This window comes from Mustelus asterias, chromosome 10, assembly GCF_964213995.1.
Source record: "Mustelus asterias chromosome 10, sMusAst1.hap1.1, whole genome shotgun sequence".
Classification (NCBI taxonomy): Eukaryota; Metazoa; Chordata; class Chondrichthyes; order Carcharhiniformes; family Triakidae; genus Mustelus; species Mustelus asterias.
Genome location: NC_135810.1, coordinates 3173633 through 3194826, shown reverse-complemented (window position 1 = coordinate 3194826; position 21194 = coordinate 3173633). Strand labels below are relative to the sequence as shown.

The following is a 21194-nucleotide window of genomic DNA, read 5'->3' as shown; positions in this document are numbered from 1 at the left end:
TTATTCACACAGAGGGTGGTGAGTGTCTGGAACAAGCTGCCAGAGGGAGTAGTGGAGGTGGGTACAATTTTGTCTTTTAAAATGTTACATGGGTAAGATGGGTATAGAGGGATATGGGCCAAACACGGACAATTGGGATTAGCTTAGGGGTTTAAAATAAAAGGGCGGTATGGACAAGTTGGGCCGAAGGGCCTGTTTCCATGCTGTAAACCTTGATGAGAATTTGGAGCAGTGCTAACCACTGTGCCGTTTGCCTTCCTTCTGAACACAATCATTTTAAACTGTTAGAAATATTTGAAGGAGAAGGTTCTCACTGGGCCAACTCGGTGAATGATGACATCCCTGACCTCCACCCATCCTTTCAACGACAGCACTTCAAACAAGGCCAGCAACGCGCTCCCAACATTGTCAAAATTGAAATTCCGAGGATTGGCCCTGGAAAACAGAAAAGCATTCTTTCTGTAACTTCCACAATAAATTCTCCAGCGTCTGCTGATAACAAGAAAACAACAACTTGCACTGAGGTAGCACCTTGAAGGTAACAAAACATCGGAAGGTGCCTCACAGGAGCCCGATGGGTGAATAGTGACAGGAGGCTGGAGGTAACAAAGGTAAAGGATGAGGATTCCCAGGGGTAGATGAGCTAAGAGCAGGAGCAGAGATGGCTTGTGTATGGAGCTGGAGTGTTGGAGAAGATATTGGCCGGAATGCTACCATGCTGTCCACCACGGGAATCGGAGCGGGCAACGGGTGCACCATGGAAAGGGCCGTTGACCTCGGTTTTGGAACGAGCAAGGCCGGAAAATCCCGCCCAATGGGTCAGAAGCTCAGATCAGGGTTAATTTAGGTAACAAGATTACGAATGGTTTGGTTCAGCCTCACACAATGGCCATTGAGAGAAATTGAGTTGTTGGCCAAGGAATAGAGATTGTGGTCGGACCCAAAATAACACAATGGCTAACAGCTGTTACGGTCATTGAGCTCTACAGCACAGAAAGAGGCCCTTCGGCCCATCGTGTCATTGGTCTACCACTACTTTATCAAAAGAATATGTGAATGCTAACTAGAGCTTTCAAATTATAAAATTACAACAATGGGGAAGGAGGAACATCACTTCATAAGGTAGACATTAAACTGATTGGGAGGAAGGCTGGTGTTCGGGGCACCATTAGCAACCTCAGCATCCACACAAAGAGATTCATGGCCAATGAAATACCTTCTGAAGTGTGATACAAAAAGCAAAATACTGCAAATGCAGGAAATCTGAAATGAAACCAGAAATTTCTGGACAAACTCAGCAGGTCTGGCGGCACCTGTGGAGATAGAAACAGAGTTAATGTTGCATGTCCGTGTGACACCTCTACAGAGCCCTTTTGAAGTGTAGTTGCTGTTGTAATGCACAAAACGCTGCAACCAAGTTTACACAGCAAGACCCCACAAACAGACATGGGATTACAGCCAGATAATCTTTCTGGTAGCTGAAGGATGGGTCTTAGTCAGGACATGGGGGGAAAACACTTTTTCTTTTTCAGATTAGGGCTTGGAATCTTTTATATCTGCCTGAGAGAGTAGACCAGGATTCGGGTTAACATCTTATCCAAAAGGCGAGATCTCCGACAGTCCTCAGTATTGACCCTCTGACAGTGCGGCACTCCCTCAGTACTGGCCCTCTGACAGTGCGGCACTCCCTCAGTACTGACCCTCTGACAGTGCGGCACTCCCTCAGTACTGACCCTCTGACAGTGCGGCACTCCCTCAGTACTGACCCTCTGACAGTGCAGCACTCCCTCAGTACTGACCCTCTGACAGTGCAGCACTCCCTCAGTACTGTCCCTCTGAAAGTGCAGCTCCCTCAGTAATGACCTTCTGGCAGTGTGGCACTCCCTCAGTACTGACCTTCTGACAGTGCAGCACTCCCTCAGTACTGTCCCTCTGACAGTGCGGCACTCCCTCAGCACTGACCCTCTGACAGTGTGGCACTCCCTCAGTACTGACCCTCTGACAGTGCGGCACTCCCTCAGCACTGACCCTCTGACAGTGCAGCACTCCCTCAGTACTGTCCCTCTGACAGTGCGGCACTCCCTCAGTACTGACCCTCTGACAGTGTGGCACTCCCTCAGTATTGACCCTCTGACAGTGCGACACTCCCTCAGCACTGACCCTCTGATAGTGCGGCACTCCCTCAGCACTGACCCTCTGACAGTGCGACACTCCCTCAGCACTGACCCTCTGACAGTGCGGCACTCCCTCAGCACTGACCCTCTGACAGTGCAGCACTCCCTCAGTACTGACCCTCTGACAGTGCGGCACTCCCTCAGTACTGACCCTCTGACAGTGCAGCACTCCCTCAGTACTGACCCTCTGACAGTGCAGTATTCCCTCAGTACTGACCCTCTGACAGTGCAGCACTCCCTCAGTACTGACCCTCTGACAGTGCGGCACTCCCTCAGTACTGCACCAGAGCATCAACCTTGATTATTGTGCTGAAGTCTCTGGAGTGGAACTTGAACCCACAACCTTCTGACCTAGAGGTGACCATACACAGTTTGCAATCTGCCCTGTAACTCAGCAGTGACCTATATAAATCATTCAAAATTGAACGTGGTCTGATTCTATTCTTGGCAAGATATTCATAGAATAGAATGGAATCATATAATCCCTACAGTGCGGAAGGAAGCCATTCGGCCCATCGAGCCTAACTGACATCAATCCCACCCAGGCCCTATCCCCGTAACCTCACGTATTTCCCCTGCCAATCCCCCTGACACTGAGGGAGAATTTAGCATGGCCAATCCACCTAACCCGCATGTCGTTTGGACTGTGGGAGGAAACCGGAGAACCCGGAGGAAACCCACGCAGATACGGGGAGAACGTGCAAATCACGCACACACAGTCACCCGATGCCAGAATTGAACCCGGGTCCCTGGTTAGTGCAATAACATCTGCAACATTTGTCTCATCTGAGGGTAGGTGAAGAAAAAACTCATCCATTGTCTGGACCAAAGTGGAGACAAGAATTTGACTTGTTCAGATAAAACTCAGCAACATGGAGCAGTTTCCACCTCAGCAGTCGATAGGTTTCAGCAACAGCAGGTGCGTGAGTTCAGCTAAATGTGCCCGGAGGAATCTCGATTATTCCACCCTAATCCCCTCAGCTTCTCCAAGTTATTTTAAACTGTGCCTCTCAGGGCCAGGTTTTAATCGTGATCCCTTGTCAGCTGTCTTACTAACAGACCAGTATCGCTCTCCTCCGAGTATTCCCCGGGAGAATTCACTGATCACAAGATAATCCTAACATTCCTTCACACACTGCAAACCTCTGCTCATCTGGGAATGGCTGTGTGTTGTTTCTGTGCACCGTAAGGCGACTTGGATAAGGTGGGAGTGTTTTCCTTCCAGCCAAATAATGATTATGGCGAAGATGTAACTGAGGCAAAGTTATGGAAAAGGATTTGTGGAGGGTGGGGACGAGAGGACACAAATTTAAAGTAATTTGCAATAGAACCAGAGAGAATACCTTGGCAACAACACAGAATTAGGGGCGGCATGGTGGCACAGTGGTTAGCACTGCTGCTTCACAGCGCCAGGGACCTGGGTTCGATTCCCGGCTTGGGTCACTGTATGTGCGGAGTCTGCACATTCTCCCCATGTCTGCGTGGGTTTCCTCCGTGTGCTCCGGTTTCCACCCACAGTCTGAAAGACCGTGCTGGTTAGGGTGCATTGACCCAAAAAGGCGCTGGACTGTGGCGACTTGGGGAATTTCACAGTAACTTCATTGCAGTGTTAATGTAAGCCTTACTTGTGACTACTAAAAAAATAAATAATAAATAAAGAATTACACTTGGGCCAAGTGCTGGCAGATGGGATTAGATGGGCATTCAGGTGTTTCTGATGGGTCGGTGCAGTCTCGATGGGCCGAAGGGCCTCCTCTGTGCTCTATGCTTCTGAGTTTTTTCTCTTTATTCTTTCAGGGGATGGGGGCACCACTGCCAAGGTCAACATCTGTTGCCCTTGAACTGAATGGCTCGCTCAACCATTTCAGAGGGCAGTTAAGAATCAACCACATTGCTGTGGGTCTGAAGTCACATGTAGGCCAGACCGGGTAAGGACGGCACATTAGATAAAGGGCATTAGTGAACCAGAAGGAACCAGATTTCCTTCCCTAAAGAACATTAATGAACCAATATGTAACAATGGATAATTGATATCATTCATGAGACCAGCTTAATATTCCAGATTTTATTAATTGAATTTAAATTCCACTAGCTGCCACGATGGGATTTGAACCAAGTGCATTAATCTGAGCCTCTGGATTGGCAGCCTTGTGATATTACCATTATTCTACTGTCTACAGTTTTACAATGGTTTACAGCACAACTTGGCCCAAATCATAGAATTCCTACAGTGCAGAAAGAGGCCATTCGGCCCATTGAGTCTGCACTGACCCTCTGACAGAGCACCTTACCCAGGACCACCCCTCACCCTATCCCGTAAACCCATGCATCTACCCAACTAATCCCCTAACCTACACATCTTGGGACACTAAGGGGCAATTTAGCATGGCCAATCCACCTAACCTGAACGTCTTTGGACTGTGGGAGGAAACCGGAGCACCCAGAGGGGACCCAGGTTGACACAGGGAGAATGTGCAAACTCCACACAGATGACAATCACCTAAGGCTGGAATTGAATCCATTTCCCTAGCGCTGTGAGCCTGCAGTGTTAACCACTGTGCTAATGGTCTAAGCCAGCGTTTATACGCCACATGAACCTCCTCCCACCTCACTTAATCTCAGCCTGTCAGCATATCCTTCTATTCCTTTCCTCTTCATGTGTTGGTCCAGCTTCCCCTTACATTTTTCTATACTATTCATCTCAACTGTGTCCACGTGACAAAGAGTTCTACATTCTCCCCACTTGGAAAAAATGCAAAACTTTGGACTCCTCTATTCTAATCAGCTCTGACGAAGGGTCATCTAGACTCAAAATGTTACTGTCAGACCTGCTGAGATTTTCCAGCATTTTCTGTTTTTGTTTCAGATTCCAGCGCCCGCAGTAATTTGCTTTTATCTTAGATTTACCAGGATGTTGGCTGGGCTGGAGAGTGGCACGGTGGCACAGTGGTTAGCACTGCTGCCTCACAGCGCCAGGGACCTGGGTTCAATTCCCGACTTGGGTCACAGTCTGTGTGGAGTCTGCATGTTCTCCTTGTGACTGCGTGGGTTTCATCTGGGTGCCCCGGTTTCCTCCCACAGTCTGAAAGATGTGCTGGTTAGGTGCTTTGGCCATGCTAAATTCTCCCTCAGTGTTCCCGAACAGGCGCTGGAGTGTGGCGACTCGGGGATTTTCACAGTAACTTCATTGCAGTGTTAATGTAAACCTACTTGTGACACTAATAAATAAACTTTATTAGTTACGAAGAGAGATTGGATAGACTGGGGGTGTTTTCCCTGGAGCAGAGGAGACTGAGGGGGGAGGGTGGGGCATGACTGAGATGTATGAAATGATGAGGGAGATGGATAGAGTAGACAGAAAGAAACTTTTCCCCTTGGTGGAGGGTTTCAATGACTGGGGTCATAGATTTAAGGTTAAGGGGCAGGAGGTTTACAGGGGATGCGAGGAAAAACCTTTTAACCCAGAGGGTGTTGGGAGTCTGGAATTCACTGCCAGAAAGGGTGGTGGAGGCAGAAACCCTCATAACATTTAAGAAGTATTGAGATGTGCACTTGTGATGCCGAGGCACACATGGCTATGGGCCAAGGGCTGGAAAATGGGATGCGAATGGTTAGGTGGCTTGTCTTTGACTGGCACAGATACGATGGGCCGAAGGGCCTTTTTCTGTGCTGTAGTCGTCCATGACTCATGATTATAATGCTAGCACCGGAAAAGCTTCAAAGAAAGACCATTCTGCTCGAGTCAGGGTCCAAGCCAAGTGCAATCGAGCTGACAGGCTCTACTCCAAGACTTTTCTCTTTCAGCCAGTTTTTCTCATGCAGGTGTTGTGATTAACTGGTCCACTGCCACCTCAGCTCCCACAGCTGCTGAAACCCTCCCTTGTTACTTCTGGACATGACTATTCCAAAGCGCTCCTGGCTGCCTTCCCGTTTCCACCTTCAGCCCATCCAAGACTCTGCGGGGTGCTCAGTGAGTGCTGGCAAGTCGAGCGATCACAGGGAAAGCAACACCAGATTCCATCAACCAGACATTCCGGCAAGGACACATCCAGCAGGGGTGACCTGAGCATCGGGAAATATTGGCTGATTCCTACTTTCCTCTCCAGCTAATTCAGGATACAGCTGTGATCAAACATCTGCACACGTTGGCTTCTGGTTGAATAAAGATTGCAAGATTACTGAAGAAGTATAAAGAACATTCACAATGATGGTAACAGAACAAGAGATTATAATGACCCAGAAAGACTATACAGGGTGGGGATCTTTTCCATAATTCAAAGAGGTGGCTGGATAATGATCGAATACGGGTTTTTACGATAATGAAATGGGATATAGAAATTTGGCATGTCTGCTATGATTCTCACCAACTTTTACCGATGCACCATAGAAAGCATTCTTTCTGGTTGTATCACAGCTTGGTATGGCTCCTGCTTTGTCCAAGACAACAAGAAGCTACAAAGGGTCATGAATGAAGCCCAGTCCATCACGCAAACCAGCCTCCCATCCACTGAATCTGTCGACACTTCCCGCTGCCTCGGAAAAGCAGCCAGCATAATTAAGGACCCCACACACCCCGGGCATTCTCTCTTCCACCTTCTTCCGCTGGGAAAAATATATAAAAGTCTGAGGTCACGTAAGAACCGACTCAAGAACAGCTTCTTCCCTGCTGCTGTCAGACTTTTGAATGGACCTACCTCGTATTAAGTTCATCTTTCTCTACACCCTAGCTATGACTGTAACAGCTCCTCACAGCGCCAGGGACCCGAGTTCAATTCCAGCCCCAGGTCACTATCTATGTGGAGTTTGCACATTCTCCCCATGTCTGCGTGGGTTTCCTCCGGGTGCTCCGGTTTCCTCCCACAGTCCAAATGAAGTGCGGGTTAGGTGGATTGGCCATGCTAAATTGACCCTAGTGTGTCAGGGGATCAGCAGGGTAAATATATGGGGTTACGGGGATAGGGCCTGGGTGGGATTGTGGCCAGTGCAGACTTGATGGGCTGAAAGGCCTCCTTCTGCACTGTAGGGATTCTATGATTCTATGAGTACATTCTGCACCCTCTCCTTTCCTTCTCTATGAATGATATGTTTTGTCCGTATAGCGCACAAGAAATAATACTTTTCATTGTATACCAATATACATGACAATGAAATCAAATATCAAACAGAGAAGGTAGAATCCTAGAATGCCTAAATGCAGAAGGAGGCCATTTGGCCCATCAAGCCTGCACCGACAACAATTCCACCCAGCCTCTAGCTCCTAACACCACATATTTACCCTGCTAATCCCCCACTCAGGGGCAGTTTTAGCCTGGCCAATCAACCTAACCCGCACACCTTTGGACTGTGGGAGGAAACCGGAGCACCCGGAGGAAGCCCACGCAGACACGGGGAGAATGTGCAAACTCCGCACAGACAGTGACCTGAGCCGGGAATCGAACCCGGGTCCCTGGCGCTGTGAGGCTGCAGTGCTAACCACTGTGCCACCGTGCCGCCCCCAAGATGTTCCCACTTCCAAAGCTGTGGGTAAGAAATGTAAGATAGTCACTAATAAATCCAATAAGGAGTTCAGGCGGAAACTTGTGGTTTGTGTTTTGGGAGTGGTGGGAATGGGAAACTTGAAGTGGGGTTGAATAGTCTGGATACATCTAAGCAGATGCAAAATAAACCCAGGAGGAAGGACTGGAGGATAAGCTGATGTAGAGTGAGATAAGTGGGGATGGAGGAGGCTCGTGTGGAGCAGAAACACCAGCGCAGTGTGTTAACACAGCTTCTTGCTAAACTATAAATTCTATTTCACTCGATCAGTGAGGTCCCTTCTTTCAAAGATTTACACAAAAAAATCTCCATCCTCGTTCCTGGGGCTGGAATTCTCCCCTGCTGCCACTGAAGTGAATGGAGTTTTGAGTTTAAGTTTTAAGTTTATTTAATAGTGTCACAAGTAAGCTTACATTAACACTGCAATGAAGTTACTGTGAATATCCCCTAGTCGCCACACTCCGGCGCCTGTTTGGGTACACTGAGGGAGAATCTAGCACGGCCAATGCACGTAACCAGTACGTCTTTCGGACTGTGGGAGGAAACCGGAGCACCCGGAGGAAACCCACGCAGACATGGGGAGAATGTGCAGACTCCGCACAGACAGTGACCCAAGCTGGAAATCAAACCTGGGTCCCTGCGTTGTGAGGCAACAGAGCTCAGTGTACCCGAACAGGCACTGGAGTGTGGCGACTAAGGGATTTTCACAGTAACTTTATTCCAGTGTTAATGTAAGCCTACTTGTGACACTAATAAATAAATTTTAAACGTTAAAACCACTGTGTCACTGTGCTACCCACAGAGTTTTGGCTGGAACACAAAATTTTCCTTCTCACTTGGTGGGAATGGACGAGATTGGAGAATCACGCTCTTAAGATGAGTTTATGATGTGTAATATTTTACTGCCCTGTGCTGGTAACATTATACACTAACTCAGTAGGGGGTGCCCTTTGTCACTCCTGGGCATACAGCTCTTCAAGATCTCTGCACTCATCCAATTCTGATTTCTTGAGAATCTACAATTATAATCACTCCACCATTCAGTTGTCTGGAGCCTAAACTCTGAAATTGCCCCTGAAATCTCACCACTTCTCTTTCCCCCTTGAAGACACTCCTTAAAATCTACCTCTTTAGCCATGTTTTGGTGACCTGCCCTAATATCTCTTTATGTGGCTTGGTGCCACGTTTTGTCCAGTAACGTTCCTGTGAAGCACTTTGGGATGTTTTACTATGTTAAAGGTGCTATATAAATGCAAGTTCATTGTGTTGTTGATTGCAGCAGTACTACAGCTGAGCACTAGTGGGCAGTATTTCACAAGGATTTCAGAGGACGTGCCACTGCATTGTCATGGCCAACTTCAGAGAAATGTTTCCAGACCCTCTGAGTGGAACATATGTCTATCCTTTCACCCAGAGATAGCACTCCAAACAGAAGGGAAGGAATCTAATCAGAGACTTTTTAAAAACTGCCTTATTTTTCTTTTATTTGTTCATAGAATCCCTACAGTGCAGAAGGAGGACATTCGGTCGATCGAGTCTGCACTGACTCTCCGAAAGAGCATCTTACACTATCCCGTTTAGCACGGCCAATCCACCTAACCCGCACATCTTTGAAGTGTGGGAGGAAACCGGAGCACCCGGAGGAAACCCACGCAGACACGGGAAGAACGTGCAAATGCCAACACTATAGTTAAGAACTACAAAAGGTCATGAATGTAGCCCAGTCCATCACGCAAACCAGCCTCCCATCCATTGACTCTGTCTACACTTCCCGCTGCCTCGGCAAAGCAGCCGGCATAATTAAGGACCCCCGGACATTCTCTCTTCCACCTTCTTTCGTCGGGAAAAAGATACAAAAGTCTGAGGTCAGGTACCAACTGACTCAAGAACAGCTTCTTCCCTGCTGCTGTCAGACTTTTGAATGGACCGACCTCGCATTAAGTTGATCTTTCTCTACACCCTCGCTATGACTGTAACACTACATTCTGCACTCTCTCCTTTCCTTCTCTATGAACGGTATGCTTTATCTGTATAACGCGCAAGAAACAATACTTTTCACTGTATGTTAATACACATGACAATAATAAATCAAATCAAATCAAACTCCACACAGACAGTGAACTGAGGCCGGAATTGAACCCGGGTCCCTGGTGCTGCGAGGCAGCAGTGCTAACCACTATGCCACTGTGTTGCCAATAGATATGGGACATGGGTGTCACTGGCAATGCCAGCATTTGTTGCCCATCCATAATTGCCCTTTGAGAGCAACCACACATCGGCCAGACCGGGTAAGGACAGCAGATTTCCTTTCCTAAAGGGCACTTGTGAACCCATTGGGTTTTTATGTTACAACTATTGATTTCAATTCCAGATCTTTTCAAATCAATTGAATTTTAATGCCAGCAGCTGGCATGGTGGGATTTGAACCCCCGAGCTTCAGGCTGAGCCTCTTGATCATTAGAGCCGTGACATTATCACGGCACCACCAACTACCTCCATCCGGAGAAGCTGCGGTTGTTGCCCTTGGAGTAGAGAAGGTTCGGGGGAAGTTTGGAGAGGGTGACTGAGGAGAAGCTGTTGGAACTGGCAGCAGCGCCTGTAACCTGAGGACACGGATTTGAGGGAATTAGCCAAAGAGTGAGAGAGGAGCGGTGAGGAGAGTTTACACCCAGTGAGCTGCCGATCTGGAAGCTGCTGCCCTGAAAGGGCAATGGAAGCAGATTCAATGGGAACTTTCAAATAACCTGAAAAGCAAATTATTTTTCAGGGCTCTGGGGAAAGGGCAATGTGGAGTGGGATTAATTGGATAGTCCTTTCAAAGAGCCAGTGCAGTCAAGATGGGCTGAATGGCCTCCTCTACGATTCTAGAAGTTTAAAGTTTATTAGTGTAACAAGTAGGCTTACATTAATTTACTGAGGATTGATATTAGGTGGGTTACGTCACTGCTTTTAAAAAGGGGAAAGTTCAAAGCAAGTGCAGGGAAGAATGGATGAAAGAAATAAAAGGAATGGTTTGTTTTTAAGAAAAGAGTCAATTAAAGCCCCCATTAGTACATTTCCCAATAATCAACACAGCATTTACTTTAGACCCACATTTCCAACCTTGCGTATCGATGCCGTTTCCTGATGGACTTTATTTTTGTTTTTTTTTGAACTTACCAAACTCGAGGCACCCAAAAGCCTGGCTTCTTCTCACCCGCTTTTAGCTTCAGATTGAGATCCTTCGAAACGCTGACATTGATCCTGAACATGCCGTGACAAAGCTCCTAGAATCCACAACACGCCACAGTCACCATTGGCAAAATATTCAAAAATTTAATTCCAACATTGAAGTAAGTTAAAAAAAAAAAGATAAAACATGACTGGCACGGTGGCACAGTGGTTAGCGCTGCTGCCTCACAGCGCCAGGGACCCGGGTTCGATTCCCGGCTTGGGTCACTGTCTGCGTGGAGTTCGCACGTTCTCCCCGTGACTGCGTGGGTTTCCTCCCACACCCCAAAAGATGGGCAGGTCAGGTTGGTTGGCCGTGCTAAATTGCCCCTGAGCGTCAGGGGGACTAGCTAGGGTAAACGCATAGGGTTATCGGGATAGGGCCTGGGTGGGATTGTGATCGGTGATGGGCCGAATGGTAGAGATTCTGTGATATATAAACCATAACGTCAATAAAGACCACTTATCACAAAAATATTCCTCCTCCTTAACATTTAAATGATACCAGCAGTTCCCCAGTGTTTAAGGTCAGGTTGTTCATATGAACATGTTTTGTCTGTGCTACATGCTGGACAGTGCAACAGGTGAGCATTGTGACAGTATCTACCACATACTCCAATAGAATTTGAGTCTAGGACCCAAGGGCATGAGCTAAGAACTGGAGGCAGACTTGTGCCGACTGAAACCCAAACCGCTGCCTCACACAGGGGGTGGGAGAATTTTGGAATGTTCTCCCACAAACGGCAACTGAGGATCAGTTGCTAATTTTTCAACCTGAGAGTTTTGTCAGTCAGAGCTGTTAAAGGATGCAGGAGAAAGGTGGGCATTTGCATAGAATCCCTGCAGTGCAGAAGGAGGCCATTCAGCCCATTGAATCTGCCGCGCTCTCTGAAAGAGCATCTCATTCAGGCCCACCCCCTCGCCCTATCCCCTTAACCCTACACATTTAGCATGGCCAGTCCACCTAACCTACATATCTTTGGAGTGTGGGAGGAAACCGGAGCACCCAGAGGAAACCCATGCAGACACGGGGGGAATGTGCAGACTCCACACAGACAGTGACCCGAGCTGGGAATCAAACCTGGGTCCCTGGCGCTGTGAGGCAGCAGTGCTAACCACCGTGCTGTTGGAGCCGAGCCAATCGGTGTTAAACTAGGCCACCTTACAGCCATAGCGCACTCCGGGCGGCCTTCAGCAGGTCAGAAGGAGACTTCCACCCCCACAGTGGGAGGGAGTCCCGCCTTCGAGAGCTACCGGCCAATCAGCTTTAACAGTTCCAACAAACCCCGAACCTTGGTAGGAGGCACAGCTGGGGCTGCAAGTGGGTTCCAGGATGAAGTGAGCTGTCGGGGGCACCTGATGTGGAGGGATCGGGGAACCCAGGAAGAGGGGGAAGGGGGAATGGGGGGTGAGGGGAGTGATTGATGTTTGGTGGCCAGATGAGAAGTGACAAAGGGCAAGGGGGCGGGGGGGGGGGTGACATCTTGTGGAGGTGTGTTGAGGAGGGGGGGGCAAGTTGGAATCTAATGGAGGAGGAATAGCATGTTGTGGAATGGGTGTAACATCATGTTGGGGGCGGGGGGGGGGTCGTGTCCTGTTGGGGGGGAGGGGTCATGCCTCCAATGTGCACAGGCATCCTGAAATATGTACCCTCCTTTCCAGTTTGGTTACAAAAAGCGGCCATCCACTCCCACCTCGATGCCCATCCTGTTTAAACTGTGGGCTGCATGATATTCAGGTGAATTGGCTTTTAAAATGGTGGACGGGCCATTGATTTCAGAGTCCAAGCGCCTCTCGTTGTTTTATGGGGAACGGGTCAGGGGTGGGTGGTAAGGTGGAGGGTAGTCACCCACATGCCATGAATCCACTGTGAGAGAACCAAAAGCTCTCATTTACCACTGCCAGGTTAGAGTATAGTGCCTATTAATAGTATCTGCTTTTTTATTCATTGGTGGGACATGAGCATCTCTGGCCGGGCCAGTATTTATTGCCCATCCCTAGTCGCCCTTGATCTGAGTGTCTTGCTTGGCCATTTCAGAGGGCAGCAAAGGGTCAACCACATTGCTGTGGCTCCGGAGTCACATGTAGGCCAGACCGGGTAAGGACAGCAGATTTCCTTCCCTAAAGGACATTAGTGAACCAGATGGATTTTTCCGGCAATCAACAATGGTTTCATGGTCATCACTAGATTCCTAATCCCAGATTTTTTAGAATTGAATTCAAATTCCACCATCTGCCGTGGCAGGATTTGAACCCGGGTCCCAGAACATTAGCGGAGTTTCTGGATTAATAGTCCAGGGATAATACCACCGGGCCATTACTATTAATTGTAGCAGTTATAAAGTAGACTCAAAACAGAAATTAGATCATACAACAGGGATGGGCAACACGGTGGCACAATGGTTAGCACTGCTGCCTTGCAGTGCCAGGGACCCAGGTTCGATTCCAGCCTCGGGTGACTGTGTGGAGTTTGCATGGTCTCCCTGTGTCTGTGTGGGTTTCCTCCGGGTGCTCTGGTTTCCTCCTACACTCCAAAAATGTGCGGGTTAGATGGATTGGCCGTGCTAAATTGAGCATGGTGTCAGGGTGATTAGCTAGGATAATTATGTGGGGTTATGAGAATAAGGCCTGGGTGGGATTGTGGTTGGTGCAGACCCGATGGGCCGAATGGCCTCCTTCTGCACTGTAGGGATCTCATGGTTCTATTCTATGGTCCTAACTACCACTGCATAATAAACAAGAAGGTTTGTGATGGGTGATGATCGGTTTTTAACCAAGAAGGAACCAACTCTTCTGCTGGATACGGTTGCAGAAATTATCCCAACGAAAGGAAAGCCACAAAGTGGTGAGATGAGGTGAGAATGTTTGGCAGGAAGCAAATTTTGACTGGCCCAGTGACAGAGCAATTACATTCACTGCGATACCAAGGAGCAGATGGGGCTCAGTGGGGTTCCCCACTGCTAACGCTAGTGTGGCAAATCTATTCCTGTTCTTCATTAATTAAAAAGGGATGCCTTCCTGGGCTCTGCATCAAATATCAATTTCTCAAGAAGAAGTATAGCTGGTAATTAATGAGTGACATGGCACTCAGTAACCAAAGGCATCCCAGAGATTCACAATGGGGATCATTGCAAATTGACTCGTGCTGAAAGTTTTAATTCACTTACTTGAAAAGTTGTACATTTCCACAAGTTTAAACAAGATGACAGGCAATTAGACTGCTGAAGCATCAAAAACAACCTGGATTCAAAACCAAATATTAAACATTTTTGACTGGAGACAATTTTGATAAGTGTTATCCTGAATACCAACGGGCAGTGTCGGCTTGTGATCTTAATACTTCACCCGGCTGGATAGAAAACAGCTTCAAAGATTTTATTTTTCCGGGTCCCTGCCCTCAAGAACCAAACTCAGCTGAGCTCAAAACAGATTTACAGGCGAGCAAGGAAAATAGAGTTTCAGGATCAGATGAACGGTGATAAATCCCTTACCCGACGGGTGATGCGAGGGTCATTGCACTTTGCGAGTTTTCCAGCAAAAAGCTGCACACCAAAGCTTGCAAAAACTAGCATCAGTGTTAGCAACAGGATGGATACCTGTGGAAAGAATCAGTGAAAGCATTAACGCCTTCTCAAAATCTACTCAGACTCATAATTATTTGCGGAAGGATGTATTGGCCTTGGAGGGAGTACAGAGAAGGTTCACCAGGTTGATACCGGAGATGAGGGGGTGAGCTTATGAGGAGAGATTGAGTAGATTGGGCCTGTACTCGTTGGAGTTTAGAAGGCTGAGGGGAGATCTTATAGAGACATATAAGATAATGAAGGGGCTAGACAGGGTAGAGGCAGAGAGATTCTTTCCACTTAGAAAGGAAACAAGAACTAGAGGACACAGCCTCAAAACAAGGGGGAGTCAGTTTAGGACAGAGTTGAGGAGGAACTTCTTCTCTCAGAGGGTAGTGAATCTCTGGAATTCTCTGCCCACTGAAGCAGTGGAGGCTACCTCGTTAAATATGTTTAAGTCACAGGTAGATAGATTTCTGATCAATAAGGGAATTAAGGGTTATGGGGAGCGGGCGGGTAAGTGGAACTAAACCACTATCAGATCAGCCACGATCTTATTGAATGGCGGGGCAGGCTCGAGGGGCTAGATGGCCGACTCCTGCTCCTATTTCTTATGTTCTTATAACTTGGGTACCAGCTAAACACCGATGTAGGATTGCTTCAGATTTACATCACAGAAATATGCCATCTGGCTCAACTAGTCCTTGTTGGTCTTTATCCTCTACTTGAGCCTCCTCCCATCATTTCCCATCTAAATCTACCATCGTAAATTCTCTATTCCTTTCTCCCGCGTACATTTATCCAGGTGAGGTGGATTGGCCATGTTAAATTGCCTTTAAGTGTCCAAACGATGCGTGGGTTAGGAGGATTCGCCATGGTAACTGCATGGGGCTACGGGGATAGGGCAGGGGTGGGCTGGCCTGGGTGAGATGCTCTTTGGAGAGTCGGTGCAGGCTCAATGGCCTCCTTCTGCACTGTAGGGATTCTATGATATATGTTCACCTCAGTCACTCTCTGTGGGAGCGAGTTCCACATTCTCCCCCACTCTCTGTGGGAGCGAGTTCCACATTCTCCCCCACTCTCCGCGGGAGTGAGTTCCACATTCTCCCCCACTCTCTGTGGGAGCGAGTCCCACATTCTCCCCCACTCCCTGTGGGAGCGAGTTCCACATTCTCCCCCACTCTCTGTGGGAGCGAGTCCCACATTCTCCCCCACTCTCTGTGGGAGCGAGTTCCACATTCTCTCCCACTCTCTGTGGGAGCGAGTTCCACATTCTCCCCCACTCCCTGTGGGAGCGAGTTTCACATTCTCCCCCACTCTCCGCGGGAGCGAGTTCCACATTCTCCCCACTCCCTGTGGGAGCAAGTTCCACATTCTCCCCCACTCCCTGTGGGAGCGAGTTCCACATTCTCCCCCACTCTCTGTGGGAGCGAGTTCCACATTCTCCCCCACTCCCTGTGGGAGTGAGTTCCACATTCACCCCACTCCCTGTGGGAGCGAGTTCCACATTCTCCCCCACTCCGTGTGGGAGCGAGTTCCACATTCTCCCCCACTCCCTGTGGGAGTGAGTTCCACATTCTCCCCCACTCTCCGCGGGAGTGGGTCCCACATTTTTCCCACTCCCTGTGGGAGTGAGCTCCACACTCTCCCCACTCCCTGTGGGAGTGAGCTCCACACTCTCCCCACTCCCTGTGGGTGGGAGTTCCACATTCTCCCCACTCCCCGAGGGAGTGAGTCCCACATTCTACAAAATCTGGACGAAGACATTTCTCCTGAATTCCTGCTTGGATTTCCTGGTGACTATCTTACAACCTCCAGTTGTGCTCTTCCCCACAAGAGGAAACATTCTCCCTGTGTCCACTCGATTCAAACCTGTCATTGTTTTAAAGACCTCAATTAGATCATTGCTTGTAAAGACAATGTTTAAAGGGCTATGAGGAAAGGAAGGAAGGCAGTCTTAAAACTTGAAATCTTGTTGTGCCAATCCTTTCTGTTGGTCGCTGGGAAATTGATGTCTCCTTTTTCAAAGTTAACAGTCCTGAGAGGGATCATAATGTGATGTCAGGAAGCACTTCTTCACACAAAGGGGGAGTGCGAATCTGGAACTCTTACCACCCCCCCCTCTCCGCCCCCCCCCCTCCCCCCCCGGCCCCCAAAACCGCCCAACGAAAACCTGTTCTGGGGGTCAATTGAAAATTTCAAGATCGACATCAAGAGATTTTTGAGGAGAGGGGGATACAGGTTACGCAACTAAGGTGGGAAGCTGGAATTTTTAAAATTCATCTCTGGGACATGGGTGTCGCTGGCTGGCCAGCATTTATTGCCCATCCCTAGTTGCCCTTGGAGGGCAGTTGAGAGTCAACCACATTGCTGTGGCTCTGGAGTCACATGTAGGCCAGACCAGGTAAGGATGAAAGATTTCCTTCCCTAAAGGACATTAATGAACAAGATGGGTTTTTCTGACATTCGACAATGGTTTCATGGTGATCAGTAGATTCTTAATTCCAGATATTTTTTATTGAATTCCAATTCCACCATCTGCCCTGGTGGGATTCGAACCCGGGTCCCCAGAACATTAGCTGAGTTTCTGGATTAAGATACAGGCCAGTCATGATCTGACTGAATGGTGGCAGGCTCGAGGGGCTGAATGGCCTCCTCCTGTTATTACATAGAAACCAGGAGCAGGAACAGGCCATTCGGCCCTTCAAGCCTGCACTGTCCATTGATTATGATCGTGGCTGATCCTATGATACAGCGGTGCTGCAGCATAATGTGCAAGAAAGTTTTACTTATGTAGCTACTTACCAGAAGTATCTCTTTGAAGCCGCTGAATAGTTCCCGCAGAACTTTCCTCATCTGGGGAACCAGCTTGAATATGCGAAGTGGCCTCAGACACCGCAGCATCATCAGGAGCTGTGCCCCAGATTTGGCAGGGACATTGTGTGGCATCCACCACAGGAAGATCAAACTTTGCTGAACAAGAGGGCAAAGAGGAGATGGAATTAGTGTGGGAAAATGTCCTTCACAGCAAAGCAGGAAAAGCGGCAGGTGGGAATGCTAAAACCAGCCCTGCAGCACCGACTCAAAAACATGCTCAAATTCTCAACACCAGCTCCCAGGAGTAAGACATAAACATTCCTTCCTTATAGATACAGAGAGACAGAACTTCCAGAACACAAACAGGCCATTCGGCCCAACTGCTCCGTGCTGATGCTTATGCACCACGCGAGCCTCCTCCCTCCTGACTTCATCTCACCCTATCAGCATCTACTCCCATTCCTGACTCCACCATTGGTTTATCCAGCTGCCCCTTAAATCTATCGATACTATTCACCTCAACCACTCCCCGCGGGAGCGAGTTCCACATTCTCCCCACTCCCCTTGAGAGTGAGTTCCACATTCTCCCCACTCCCTGTGGAAGCGAGTTCCACATTCTCCCCACTCCCCCGGGGGAGCGAGTTCCACATTCTCCCCACTCCCCCGGGGGAGCGAGTTCCACATTCTCCCCACTCCCCCGGGGGAGCGAGTTCCACATTCTCCCCACTTTCTGAATAAAGCAATCTCTCAAACTCGCTGTTGGATTGATGTTTTCTTTATAACACTTAGTTCTGGTCTCAGTCACAAGTGGAAACATCTCCATGTCTATTGTATCAAAAAACCCTTTCAAACTTTTAAAGACCTCTCTATCAGATCATAACCAGTGATTCTGACATAAGATCCACAACATTCTTTCCTGACAGTTGCAACCACTCAACCCTGGCATTATCTTTGTGAATCTTTTTTTGTGCATCTTCTCCAGAGCCTCTCCATCCTTTTGTGATATTGAGAGCTCTCAGCTCTCTGGCTGGGCACAGATGGATGATTTGTCCTTTATTTCCATTCAGTTAACTTTTTATCAGAGCAGGTATTATTCACGGTGCATTCCTCGTCCCTTTGAGATCTCAACTGATGACCTTGGAAACTTTGCTTTTAAACGCACGATACAGAATCTGAAAGGCTCACAAGGTAAATAAAGATGTCCATCACTCCCCCGAAATCCCTGATGACAGCCGTAGGTGTGAAGAATAGGCCGTCCGCCAAAATCTTAAGATTCAGCTCAATGCTCATGAAAATTACAAAGACGTACTCAGCAATCTGGAACACAAAACACATCAATAAATGTAAGGATACGGAAAATAAAATGCAAATCACACTTTGTCAGGTAAGACTGATTGCTAACAGGGACAAAATTGTAAGATAATTGGTGAAATAGCTGGGCCTTGGTGGGGCGGGGGTGGGGTGGGGTGGGGTGGGGGTGGGGGTGGGGTGGGCGGGAGTGGGGTGGGGGTGGGGTGGGGCGGGGGTGGGGTGAGGCGGGGGTGGGTGGGGTGGGGGTGGGGGTGGGGTGGGGCGGGGGTGGGACGGGGATGGGTGGGGCGGGGATGGGTGGGTTGGGGTGGGGCGGGGTGAGGTGGGGGTGGGTGGGGTGGGGGTGGGATGGGGCGGGGGTGGGGTGAGGTGGGGGTGGGTGGGGTGGGGGTGGGGGTGGGGGTGGGGGTGGGGGTGGGGTGGGGCGGGGGTGGGACGGGGATGGGTGGGGCGGGGATGGGTGGGTTGGGGTGGGGCGGGGTGAGGTGGAGGTGGGTGGGGCGGGGGTGGGATGGGGCGGGGATGGGGTGGGGCAGGGATGGGGTGGGGTGGGGGTGAGTGGGACTGGGGTGGGGTAGGGCCGGGGGTGGGGTGAGGCGGGGGTGGGTTCGCGCTGGGGTGGGGGATTGGGGGCGGGGGGGGGGGGGGGGGGGGGGGGTAGATGTTTTCACACGGCGAGTTGTGGTGAACCTGGAAGGCACTGTCTGCAAGGGCGGCGGAAGCAGATTCAATAACTTTCCAAAGGGGGATTGGGTAAATTTTGGACAAGATAAAGAAACATTGAGCGGGCAATGGAGAAAGAGCAGAGGGGTGGAACTGATTGGATATCTCCTCAATAGAGCCAGCACAGGCAGAATGGGCCAAATGGCCTCCTCCTGTGTGGCGTGAGTGGGTGACTTATATTTTAAACCCAAACAAACATACAAATTTCAAACAACTCAAGGATACCTTTCTGCAGCAGTTGATAATCCTGTTTATTGGAAAACTCTGATCCTTTCAACACAGACAGTAACGTGTCTGACAATTAACTGCAGTTATTGTTGCCCCAAAACATTCATATCAAGACTGTATAAATAGGAACATCTAGGAACACACCTGGAACCTTGCTGGTTAAGGTTCTTAATGCAGCTTTTCCTGAAGGCAGCTAAGTGTTGCTTTCCTGGGTGGAACGGTGGCCTGGTGGTAATGTCACTGAGATAGTAATCCAGAGGCCCAGGCTAATGCCCACGGGACATGGGTTCAAATCCCATCACCGCAATTTAAATTCAATGAATAAAATCTAGAATTGAAAGCTGTCTCAGTAATATCATGAATTTACCATTGAAAAACCCATCTGGGATTATCATAAAACCCATCTGGTTCACTAATGTCCTTTAGGGAAGGAAATCTGCCGTCCTTACCCGGTCTGGCCTACATGTGACTCCAAACCTAGAGCAATGTGATTCACTCTTAATTCATAGAATCTCTACAATGTAGAAGGAGGCCATTTGGCCCATCGAGTCTATACTGACAATAATCCCACCCAGGCCCTATCCATGTAACACCATATATTTGCCCTCTGAAATGGCCTAGCAAGACACTTCAAGAATAACTAACAAATAGTGGCCTTGCCATCAATGTCCATGTTCGGTGAAAGAACAGTATCTGCCTTTAACTCCGTGTTAAAAAGAAACTTGTGTGGTTCTGAAGAAAATTCATATTTGACTCAAAGCGTTGGGGGCGATTTTACCACAATTGATCAAAATGTCACACTACCAGAAGGATGTGGAGGCTTTGGAGAGGGTACAGAAAGGATTTACCAGGATGTTGCCTGGTATGGAGGACATTAACTATGAGGAGAGGTTGGAGAAACTCACTGGAACGACGGAGGTTGAGGGGCGACCTGATAGAAGTCCAGAAGATTATGAGGGGCATGGACAGAGTGGATAGTTAGAAGCTTTTTCCCAAGGTGGAAGAGTCAATTACTAGGGGGCATAAGTTTAAGGTGCGAGGGGCAAGGTTTAAAGGAGATGTACGAGGCAGGTTTTTTACACAGAGGGTGGTGGTGCCTGGAACTCACTGCCGGGGGAGGGAGTGGAAGCGGATACGGTAGTGACTTTTAAAGGGCGTCTGGACAAATACATGAATAGGATGGGAATAGAGGGATATGGTCCCCGGAAGGGCCGGGGGTTTTAGTTCAGTCAGGCAGCATGGTCGGTGCAGGCTTGGAGGGCCGAAGGGCCTGTTCCTGTGCTGTAATTTTCTTTGTTCTTTTGTAAGGGTCTGACCTGCCGCCATTCCCTCGGATGGCGAGAGTGGGCTTAAGATCCCGTCCATTAACTCTGTTTCTCTCTCCACAGACGCTGCCAGACCTGCGGTGTGTTCCCAGCACTTTCTGATTTTGTTTCAGATTTTCAGCCCCTGCAGTATTTTACCTGCATTATGATGGCCCAATGCGTGACGAGGTTGAATTTGTCAGGCTGCGCTGGGGATTGAGGGGCAGACGCAAACTGTACAAGGGACCTCATCCCTCCCACACAGCATTCGATTCCCGCTTCCCAAAGCTTCGCTGTCCTTGCTGGCAGCGGCGACAGGGCATGGATGA

At 48.9% G+C, this 21194-nt stretch overlaps 1 protein-coding gene across 1 annotated transcript in view; it reads right to left on the bottom strand.

Annotated features, from left to right (window-relative positions):
* nalcn (sodium leak channel, non-selective) overlaps nucleotides 1-21194 on the bottom strand; it is a 225950-nt gene that overhangs the window by 43147 nt on the left and 161609 nt on the right. The window contains exons 24-28 of the mRNA XM_078221539.1: nucleotides 18485-18616; nucleotides 17288-17455; nucleotides 14411-14515; nucleotides 10869-10975; nucleotides 315-435 (exon numbers count right to left, since the gene is read on the bottom strand). Coding sequence (XP_078077665.1) covers nucleotides 315-435; nucleotides 10869-10975; nucleotides 14411-14515; nucleotides 17288-17455; nucleotides 18485-18616 — 633 coding nt within the window. The remainder of the gene's footprint in view (nucleotides 1-314; nucleotides 436-10868; nucleotides 10976-14410; nucleotides 14516-17287; nucleotides 17456-18484; nucleotides 18617-21194) is intronic.